Raw genomic sequence first — 11999 nt, forward strand, 5'->3', positions numbered from 1 at the left:
CCCAAACCATGACTTCTAACCTCATTTTGGTTTACAGCTCCACCGTTTCAACACACACACATTAGAATAAACCTCGTGTTTTTCATTTCGACCTCCTCTCTCCACTGTAATCCACATTCTGTGAATGTGTGTGAACCTTCTGTCGAACTCTTGAATAGATCCAGATGTGCGTCTGTGTGGCAATAATGCCTATACACATGCTGACTCCCTCACTTGTGCCTCCACATTCCCGCGCTTTTTATCTTTTTTCTCGTACCGTTTTATCTTTCTCGTTCTTCATTGAGTCTCACGAGGCGGTTTATTTAACTTGGAATAACTTCAAACTGTGTGCGTGTCTGTGTGTGTAGCGTGAGTCATCATTGGGTAGGTTTGTATTTTTAGCTCTTATGAAAGAAGATGAAACTAGACACACGCGCATGCATGCAGAAATGTTTCACAACAATCCTTTAACTCTCATCCAGTGTCTGTTTGTCTTATGAACTTGTGTAGTTGTTAAAGCATCATTTATTTAGCTTAGCAATGCTAACTTCATAGTCTTTCGAAATCGGTGGAGAGGAGGCTGTTTTTGTCAGATCACTTCCGTTTCAGAGAAGCTGCCTATGTGGGCAGTGGATAGCAAGACGCCTCACTGGGTTTTGTACCAGAAGCTGTACGCACTTAAACATGTGCCACAGACAGCAGTCGGCTCCTTACATAGAACACACATACCAGCACACACCCACAGTGACCACTTGTCCATTCTGCATATGGATGCATTGATACACACACACACACGATACCATGTGGATGCCTTCAGACAGACCGCAGGCATGCAGTGTGGAGACCGGCAACGCCCTGTAACCTTTGACCTCTGACCCTCTGCGTGACGAGTCATCAGCCAATCAGAGATATGCTGATGGACAGCGGGCAGCTGCAGTTAATCAAACCCGCACACACCGCTTTATAGGGCCAGTGTCTGAGAATAAACTATAGCTGTTCAATAAGCGCAACGATGTCTTAAGTGTGCGAGTCAGTTTGCATACTACAAAGGTTGAATAGAATGTGCGCTCGGATGCAGCTCGTGTGTCTTTAGGTTGTTCATTAACATATATACACACATCTGCCGAGTCACGACCTCGCACACAAAGACACACACACACACTTTTGACGCACACTTCAACACAAAGGAGATCAACGCACAGCAGCCAGTCAGTTTTACACAAAAGGACATAGACACACCCAGCTGCCAAAAACACACTATATGACTTCATTGGCGACCAAGACGACCAGTCTACACACACACACACACACACACTCATGCCAGATGTCCACTCAGCACGTCTTCTCAAGTCACACACACACCCTATTTTGTCCAGCGTGCAACATTGTGGCAGGACACACCCTCTTACCCTACTACACAAAGAGAAACACACACTCCTGCAGTCTGTGAACAAAATCACACACTTAATCATGTTAGATACACACAACTGCAGTTACATGTCCTGTCCCACGGGGGAGCTCAGCACCTCTCTCTCTCTCTGTGTGTGTGTGTATTCATAGCTTCATTACCCTGAGGATAATTATGTCCGCCTTCACACTCTGTCACACGCACGGCAGAAAATGTGTGATGGAGCAATGAGCTCCTTTTTCCAGTTTTGGATGTCACGTGTAAGCGTCACATTTTGCGCACAAAATAAACTTGTACACACGACTTCCCATCCTCAGTCTACTGAGACACATTCATGATTCTGATCAAAGGTCAAACAAGCGTGTGCGTGTGTAGTTGAGGTGATGCTTAATGAGTGTGTGGTTTGTTTAATGTTTATAAAACCCAGATTTCATCTTAATTCCATGTAAACCACCATAGAAAATGAGCTTGAGTTTTAACGCGTTGCGACAACTAAACAAAGGTTGTAGGTTCGAAACCCAGGGAACAAAATAATGCATTCATTAAATGTAAAGATCTGACTGTGTTTTCTCACATTTGCAGGTTGCTTTTAGGTACAAGAATGTTTGTAACCTAAGCTCAATATATACAGTACCTGTTATTTCACTTATTATTACTACAGTAGAACCACGATAAAACGTTTTTATTGTATATAGACATAACTCCTAAGAAGTGATTATAAGACACACCGTATAAGATACACAGTTGTTCTGGTTTGGGCTGAAACAACAGTTATCGTGGTTGATTTTTACAGAATATCAGAAATAACACGCACACTTCTAACGGCTTTTTCTTCCCAACAGACTCAGTGTTATCTCTGTCTCAGCTCACACTGGACACCTGCTTGGTAACGTTTGAGTTTGTGTGTGTTTAGTGCCCTGCATGGATCACTTCAGATATTTATTTAGAGATTGTTATCAGTGCCTCTGGGAATGATCTGTGTGTGTGTTCATGGTTTCCCCGCATGGTTTTGTTTTTCCAGGCTGAAGTATGAGAATCGAAGATTATTCTCATCGTAATGTCTCGTGTCTGTATTTTCGCTTCTTAGACATCATTCGTGTGTTTATTTCCCGGTGACCTTAATAAACCACAATCTCTCATGTCTCCGTGTCTGAAGCAGTCTGGAGAGATACTGTAGATGGCAGTTTATGTTTCACATCTGTCGTCTGAGTTGAAATCTGCTGTATGTTCTCTATTGAATGAATATTCTGGGTGATATCGTCTGGACGCTCACCACAGACAGTAACTGATGCACATGCGGTGATAAACTCAAGATGAAAGCAACAGGCGAACAAACGTTAAAATGTTTAACTATTAACCCAATAAATCATACAAATACAAAAGTTCTGCTTTTAAAGTCCACCTGTCCCATAGACTCCTATTAAAAGTGCACTGAAGGCGAATTGAATGCTCCTTCATTTGTAAATCACTTTGGATAAAATCATCTGCTAAATAAATAAATCCGATTCATTTTTATTTGGGCTTAAATATTTTATTTTCTTAAATATATGCATGCATGTGTGTGCGTTTTTGAATACAAAATGAATATGCACAGTACACAGACATGCATGTATATAATCTAAACACAAACTTTCTGGATGCGATGAATCCAGATTTCTTTGACAGCCCTCATATTTTATTAACGGTCTGTGGTTATCAACAGATGAAGCATGTTGACAAAGTTGAAAATAACACCTATGAGAAGGCTTATATGCACACCTGATGTTCTCTTTGATGCTGTGATTTAACCCTTGACCTCTAACCTCTGCAGATTGTGATGTTACGCCTGTATGCAGCATGATGTTTGAGTGGTGAACATGTTTTTTTATGAGGTTGGTAATATCTTACACTTGTTTTTCCATTCTTTTCCAGCCAATAATCGGAGAGGAGCCGGTCAAGCCGTGACAAACATTCTAGCCAAAGAGCTGCTTCAGGAGGACGCCCCGTCCACTGCCGTCAAAAAATCCCGATTGGACGTTGTGGACAGTAAGAAGGAGTCAGCTGACGATTTGAGTTCACTAGAGGATCTGTTAGATGACATCCCGTCACGGTCAAATTAGGAACGTTCTCTTCTGATCCAGCCGATTCCGATTGTGCTCTGGGACCAAATGTATGAGGGCGGGGCTCTCGCTTAACCACACCCTTAAAAAAGCTTATTCAGCCTCCTATTGGCCGTCACGTTGAAGGTCATCTTTTCACTGCCCCGATAAACAAGTCATCCTTTTCACTAGCGTGGCTTTTCTTTCCCTTCCCCATCATTCATTCATCTCACATGGTCACAGTACAGTCCAAAGATTTGTTTGAATATCTATCCCATAATGTTTCGTTGTCTCAGAACAGAGGTTCATCTCAATACTTTCTGTCTGCTTTGTTCGGTTCTCGTTTAAAAAAACATCTCAAAGCTCGTTTTACACAAAACTCAAAGTGCCATTAATGTCCGGCCCATAAATACAATTCGGGTTGTTGTTCTGTTGATGTGTACTGGAACTGTTCTCAATGAGGTTCTGTAGCCCATCACAGGTTAAGACAAGTCATTTATCTGTTCACTTCATTTTGTCGTTTAAAGTTAATAAGATTGACACATTTCAACAAATCTTGAAAAGCTCTCAATGGCTTCGGTCATTAATTTTACACATTCATTTGTGCGTGCGCTCTTTAGTAATAATGCAGGTATCATGAATGACAGCGGTTGCCGTGCGCTCGTCGTGTGTCCATTCATTGAATCACCTGTAATGTCACACACATGCACTTAACACATGTGCATCATGTTTTCATCTGCTGGCAAATGTTGAGTAGAATTTCTCATCCGGGCTGAAAGCTACAAACATTTGAAGGGCACCTTGAGCCAAATCTGACTTGATGCTCGTAGATTTGTTGAATGTTGCAGTCCGGTAATATAATTTTCCTCTTGTTTTACTTCTGACTTGTCGGTCATAAACAGTTATTTTAGGTCTGTCGCACACTGTGAGCCTAAAGATTAATATTCACAGGGAAATATGATGTCGGAGTTTCTTTGCGGTTTGACTTACCTGAATGTGGGTGTTGGCTGAGGGTAGAGATCACTGTCTAACGCCATAAACCGACTGCATCTACCCAGACATCCTGAGAAGTGGACTTCTGGATTTTGCTGTATTTAAATAAATACTCATTTATATATAGAGACAACACTGAAGCGATGAGCGTGTCATCCGCCGCCTGAATACCAGCACATCTGAAATCGCTTTTTTTCTGGAAATCACGAAGCCAAATTGTTTTCTGAATTTCCGAGGACTGTATTTTGAAGACCTGCATGGCACCAGGTTCTCCTTTAAACTTTGATTTGAAGTTTGGTCCTATGGTTGTGCGACCAACATGTTCACCTTCCTGGGAGAAGCTGATAAATATTACAGAATAAACGAAGACACCGTGTTTTCATTGTTTAGAATTTTTTAAGAAAACGTTTTTCTATGTCAATTTTTATTGTTGATTATTTTACTGTAACAATATAGAGATTGTATTGATGCGAAATGTTTGGTCAGATTGTGTAAATGAATGACCGTAGTGATGGATACTGTATTGTGGTGATCTCTGAGCCCACACCATTAAAAGATCTTTAATACTTGTTCCTTGTTTTGTTTGTGTGTGTGTTACATGTGACTGATGTAAAAGAGCAGATGAACTGATGTCTCGGCAGAATGCAGAAATGTCATATAATGAAATTAAATCCAGACGTGGTTTTGTCGAAACTGCATTTACACTGAAGCCCTGTTGTAATAGATACTGAAGCGACTAACATAGAACTGAAATAAACAACAGGTGGCTTGCATGCAACACAAAAAATGTTGGAGATGCACAACAGTATTCTGACAGTACCATGGAGGGTTCCCACGGGTCATGGGTATCATGGCATTTTAAACTGTCTTTTCCAGACATTGAAAGTCATGGAATTTCACATATTTTCTTTGTTGAAGTCATGGTATATCATGGATTTTAGTTTGTAAGTTTAAATTTTAGCTTCTATTTATCAAAATGTAATTTTTGTATACTGTTTTTTAATCATGTTTGTGCATATTGTTATGGTTATTTTAAGTGCCATTTTTATTCCCTTCCCGTTTTCCACTTGGCCATCACTTCAGTCAAATGCAGTCACATGTATCTCTTAACTAATGTAAAATGCCAGCTTTTGAAATTCAACTTTTCAGTGGTACACTGATAGTAACAGGAAGTGATGATATTATTTTTCCTCATTTACATAATGTAACGCATCAAGATATTCCAAGGAAAATACAAATACAACAGTCTTGAAATAAAAGGTGCTTGAAAGATTCACAGCTTTGCCATTTTTGCTTCCGCAAAGAAACATTCAGCCAAAGTTTCTTTAAAGAACCATCACTTTTTTATCTTTTTATAGAACCTTTTGTCAAAACAAGGTTCTTCAGATGTTAAGGGTTCTTTATGGAGCCAAAAGGTTCTTCAATGGCATTGAAGACTGTTTGTGTCTGTGTTCTTTGACACTCCTGCGTCTGAATCTGTGCGCTGGTTTTATGTCTCATGAGTCAGGAAAAATGCAGCTATGATTTGGAATTTCCTTTGGCAAATCCAGCCAGGCACACACACACAGTTCCTATAAACAGACACAGTCTCTGTTGTAGCTCATATAGACCCTGACACACAGAGACAAACATCTTACATACAACACACAACATGCTGGTCAAAACATAATTTCCTGTATGTTAGTTTAAGCATATGGGGCTCTATCAAGATTCAAAGAAACGTTATTGGCAAAGTTTAAATCTACACTAAAGATGCATCTTTTTAATCTTGCATACACTACACTATCATCATATATATTCTGAAGGTTTAGGCTGCACTAGTTTGATCAACCGGAACCAGGAACACTTCCAGTAACAACTGATGCATTAGTTGCATCAAAGAGTGCACAACAGTACTCTTGTCTTGTCTCGTTTTTCCAAGGTTACTAGAGCGGGCAGGACGCAGTCCATGCTCAGACCTGACAAATGCTGTGATGATAGAGCTGGACAAAGGATGTGGCGACTCTACAAAATTTCAATAAACAGAAGCTTTTTTTAAATTTTAATTTAAGGAAACTAAAATAACCTTGCTTCATTCAAACATATTGTAGAGCTGTTTGTTCCAGAGTGTGTTTCTCATTAAAGATCAGAGCATCATCCAAGAGGGCTTTTTTTCTTAATGAACATCATTATATTTCTCTGTCTTTGTCTTGGCTTTGGTTCATATGGTTATTTGTGTTTTTTTGTACAGACTCTTGGCCTGTAATGGGCTCAGTCGTGATGACAGAATGTCGGTCGCATTGATGCTCACAATCAGAAGCAAAAGGGGAGTTCTCAAGCAGCTGATTGGCTGGCTCAGAGTCATCGTGGTCTCCAGGTAGCGGAGTGGATGTGAGAGAGTATGTGCCTGTTTCTGAAGGGTGGAGTGAGAGAGAGAGAGAGAGAGAGAGAGAGAGTCCGTCTTTATTATAAGCTTTTCTTTCTTGTCTTGCTTTGGCAGCATCACTGCTGAACCCTAAACAACACAAACATTCACATCATTCCCAGAGGATCTTGGACCGCTTTGCAGTTGGTATAAATTGAATTGTGCTTTATTTATTGTTGCTTTATATGTCTCTCACCCATTTCATATGATTTAATGACACATTTCAGAGACCTTTAGAATGTACAGAAGAGAAGACTGATGGGAGACAAAAAGAATGGGCTGGAATGAGACGCTGATCAGAAAAAACACAGTTCGATATAAAGAGCATGAAGTGATAAAACAAAAAGAAAAGCGTTTTGAGATCTTGTGAAAGGATGAAGTGATTTTGGCATTTTCCTCGCCAGTCTCTATTGTGTTTATTTGACCAGCATACTAAACATCAAAAAAGCATGATCCTGAAGTCTTAGTTTGAATTCTGAAGTTTATTTGTCATCTCTAGGCAGATATTGTCAATCTTTCTCTGTGTGTTTTTTGTGTGTGTTTCTGTGTCTCGTGATGTCCCTCGGGCTCAATCTGCTGATCTGAGAACTGTGCCTCAAGGGTTTATTAGATGTGTGTCTGTGTCTCTTAATGACCGTGATGCTGTGGAGAGTGCCTGACTGCATCTCATCTGAAGCGGAGGTCAAACCGCCTGAAGAACGTGTGTCATGTGAGTCACTGGAAACCGTTTCAATCACTCATAAAGAGACATTGTTTTCTCTCTCCTGAAAGTGTCTGAATGATCTTTATTGACCTTCAGAAATGACCTCATGTGGTGTGCCACTCGATTGAATTAGATTTCTTGTCATTGCCTGTTTCCAAACACATACAGTTTAATATGCCCTTTTTTAACAAATTCTCCATCTACTATTTTAATGTCCCCTATAGTGAAAATGAAATATACTAAAATGTATTTAATATACATCTATTTCGTGCTAAGTAAACTGCAAATGTATTTGCATATGTATGTAAATAATAAATACCATGCGATTGTACTAAATTGGTATTCTTAAAGTCTGCTAAATTGGAACAACTGATGTTGTACTTAACTGATATTGAGTAGAAGCAATGCTGAGGTCCAACTAAAGATATACTTATATATTTCATTCAAGGAATATTTCACCCAAAATTTAAATTTGTGTCACCATCATTACCAAACCTTGCAGTTGTTTCAAATCTGTATAGATTTATTCTGGTGAACACAGAGAAAGATATTTGGAAGAATGCTCATAACCAGCCAGCTCTTGGACCCCATTGACTACCATCGTAGGAAAAATGACTTTGTATATTTTGTTTCTGTTGATCGCAAAGAAGATATTTTGAGGAATGTATGATAGCAAACAGTTCTCAGGCACTATTGACAACCATTGCCATTTTTTCTACTGTGGTAGTCAATGGAGCAGATTTGGAACAACTAGAGAGCGAGTCATTCATTAACTATTTAAAATGAAGAAATGTGCATTGTGTAAAAGTAGTACAAATTTGATATCAATAAGTCTTAAGCAATGTCAGTAAATATGTTAATACTATTGAAATATACTTATACATTTACATAGTCATTTAGAAGACGCTTTTATCCAAATACAATACAGGAATAGAGTCATACAGGAGCAATAATACAATATGCGCTAATACAAAGATACTAGTTTCATATAGAAATGCTTTTTAGTAGTTACTAGTTACTTATAATGCATTTTAAATGTTTAGCTTTTTTACTACATTTACATTTAGCAGACGCTTTACTGATGAGGTAAACAATTTAAGTAATTGGAACAGCATACGGACAAGAACATACTCTCATTATAGCCTACCACAGTATACACAGTCATTTAGAGGTTTAGATATGATTGATATATTGATTGATTTTATAATATCTTAAATTATTAAAATGTCTGAAAGGTTTCAGTGTTTGAAAATATTTGAAGTTTAAACTGGTGGTGATTTTTTTCTTCTGAAACACGACGTCATCTGGCTTTTACTCGTGAAATAAAGCAAAGCAACATACGTATATTTCATCTCTCCCTCTCCCTCTCCCTCTCTCTCTCTCTCTCTCTCTGTCTCTCTCTCTCTCTCTCTCTCTCTCTCTCTCTCTCCTCTCTCTCTCTCTCTCTCTCTCTCTCTCTCTCCCTCTCCTCTCTCTCTCTCTCTCTCTCTCTCTCTCTCACAGATGGTGAATTGTTGGCTTGTAAAGTAGGCCAGTACTGTTATAGTGTCCCATCATGGTGATGAAGGAATTTACTCCACAGGGAAACCGTTCACTTCCTGCTGACAGTAAAGGACCCTTTGTTGCTCAATCACTGGATTGTGTTCATCTCAACAGAACATGTACACACACGGCTGTTTCAACTATTTTAGTGAGCACATCTTAAAGACTTTTACTTGAATAACGTCCTGGCATGGTATCGACACAATGAAAGAAAAAATTTGAATTGGTTTCATGTTTTTCTTGATTTATTAGAATTAGTCTGTTTTTTATTATCAAAGGAGATCAATACAGCCTAACGTGCCTTTAACAGATCATTATTATGCGATTTAAAGGTTATTTTTCCAACACAATTGATTTTCTGTTGCCATTTGGTTTGTTAAAAAGCTCAGTTAAATAAGTTTTAAAGGCAATAATATATGTTTGGGTGGCAGGAGGCTGATGTCAATTTCAGAGAAACTCAGGTTTTGGTGAGTGAGAGCAACATCCCAGAATATCTGAAGCAGCTGCTCTTATTGCCTTGACAACACCTGTCACCATGACGCTGAAGTGTGGATTAGAGTTGTGTGGTTTGAGTGTCTACTGGATGAAACTTTCAGATGTGTTCTCTGAACGCTCCGCTGTGCAATGGTTCTCAAGTCAAATGATCTGTTTCAGCAGGTCTCATATCTGTTTATTCACTCTCTGTCTTTTTTGTTATCCTCTAACCTGTCCACCAGATGTTCGGTTCTCTGCCGGTATCGTCTCTTCATGGGAAACGAAGCTTTATTGCTGCTTTAGAAATTAAGGTATATGGCATTGACAAAAAAACGTATGTTAAGCTAAGTGTTGAGACGTACAGTGAAGAGAGAAAAAAAGATCAACTGCGCATAACTACATTGTGCGGAGACAGTACAAACTAAAATAAAAATTGGATTAAAAAGGATGCAAAACATTTGAAAGATAAATAGAAATATACACATACATATTAATCTTGTTTGTACTGAAGTCCTCATTCATTAACATTAGTTTTCCCCGATAAATTAAGAAAACTCCAAGGTTTGGTGGTAATACCCATAAGAATAGTACACAAAATCATTCATTTAGAAAAATCTTAATTTGACATTTACTTGAGTTTCACTTTTCAAATGTTGTCATAAAAGGAACAGCAGGCAATTATTACCAATACCAATGAGATGCCTTCAGATCAAACACATTTGAATGAGTCTGTTTTCATGCTAAGCAAATGCTCGTCTCGTCTGCACAATGGTAACCTCATTAAAATAACAAAACTCTTCAAATTACAGAATACTTAACATTTATAAGCCTCCTCCCATTTAAATTTTGATATAAATACATAAAATACACTTTATTTTGAGATTTACTTCCATTATCCAGTCCACACAAAGTATGCTTGGAATCGCTCTGACGTCATTGCAAGATATAATAATTTTTCTGAGTTAAGTGACTTGTGTCCCTGGAACTCAAAATATCAAAATAGTTAAAAACACTTAAAAGTTGTAAGATAAATGAACTTTTTCACAATTTTGAGTACAGTTTGCTTATATTTAATGCGCAGATTATACTGTTCTATAGAGTTTTTTTCCCGTTCGTTCATGTTAAAAGATAAATAATCTGCTTTAAAAATGTGTTAGTAAATAAATAGGCTAATAAATGCTGTAGAAGTATTGAGCGTTGTTAATGTAAAAAAACAAAAACCTTATGTATCAACATTTCAACATTACTTGGTCATTTTAACTTAATTTGAAGATAAGTTTTAGGTTGTGATCGGATCCTTTTAAAAAAGTTTTTTTTGTGTGTGCTTTTGTTGACGTCAAGTCTTTTTTGGGGTCCTCTTTAGATTCTAAACACTTCCATTTGACTCTTGGAGAAGGACAGGGTTTCCATGGTAATAGCAGATGAAGTGGAAAAGATGGGTGAACAGATGGGCTTCCCTGTGTTTTCTTTTTGTGAATTTCTCCCAGGGGTTTTATGACAGACTGCAGCACACTTTTTCTTTCTGTGGGGGTTCATTGTATCTGTTTACATCTGTTACAATCATCTCACATTAAACTCTCTCTCTGACTGCGGCGGAAAGCTTTTGACCTCTGACACCTTCTACCTCCTACATGGAGCTGTCACCCTCATCACCTGTTAGAAACCATCACATGGTTTGGAAACATTATGCATATTTTGGGCAAGACTTTGAATCTTTGTGGTCATGAAAGAAAATATTTCTCTACTGCTTGTTGACTTTTTGTTCAAATGCAGCTCATGGTGGTCATTCTTTCATGTCTTTGCTCGAGAATATCAACACTTAGGGCTTACGTGTTTTACACTTGTTCACAGGAATATTCAGCTATTTATAAATGAGAATATTTTTGTGCAAAGATGTTAGAAAGGTTCGTATGTTTAATGTATCAAATTACATAAAAAAGTTTACCCGCTTGCAAGTTTATTTTTGATATTGTTTTCAACTTTGAAATATTTGAATGACAATCTAAAATTAGGTTGTACTTGCTAACTTTGTTAATTCATCTTAGATATGTATTAACTAGTGACTTCTATGTCATGTCATTCATCATAATTCATATGATTATTTATGCATCAATACATTTATATTAACAGTTACAATTTGTGATACAAGTAACTTAATGCACAATGAATGACCACGAACAATTGTGTTTGCATTAACTAAATTTATCAATCAATTAGCAAGGGTTTTTAAGCATCTATCAATCTTTGTTCAAATGCAATTTACTGCTTTTTAAGAAATAAAATCACATCTTAAAATAATGAAAAACATTGAAGATTTTCCAAGAAACAGACTTAAAGGAGAGCGAGCTTAATTTCATTTTAGTCACATGTTATAAACCAGAGACATTGCCTTGAGCTATTGTGTATAAACATAAACAC

At 37.8% G+C, this 11999-nt stretch overlaps 1 protein-coding gene across 1 annotated transcript in view; it reads left to right on the plus strand.

The window, feature by feature from the left end:
• Positions 1 to 5024, plus strand: part of diaph1 (diaphanous related formin 1) — a 58264-nt gene extending 53240 nt beyond the window's left edge. The window contains exons 21-23 of the mRNA XM_079479419.1: positions 1970 to 1980; positions 2230 to 2273; positions 3236 to 5024. Coding sequence (XP_079335545.1) covers positions 1970 to 1980; positions 2230 to 2273; positions 3236 to 3486 — 306 coding nt within the window. The 3' untranslated portion in view covers positions 3487 to 5024. The remainder of the gene's footprint in view (positions 1 to 1969; positions 1981 to 2229; positions 2274 to 3235) is intronic.
• Positions 5025 to 11999: the final 6975 nt, after the last annotated feature.

The sequence above is a fragment of the Barbatula barbatula genome (genome assembly GCF_947034865.1).
Source record: "Barbatula barbatula genome assembly, chromosome: 18".
Taxonomy (NCBI): Eukaryota; Metazoa; Chordata; class Actinopteri; order Cypriniformes; family Nemacheilidae; genus Barbatula; species Barbatula barbatula.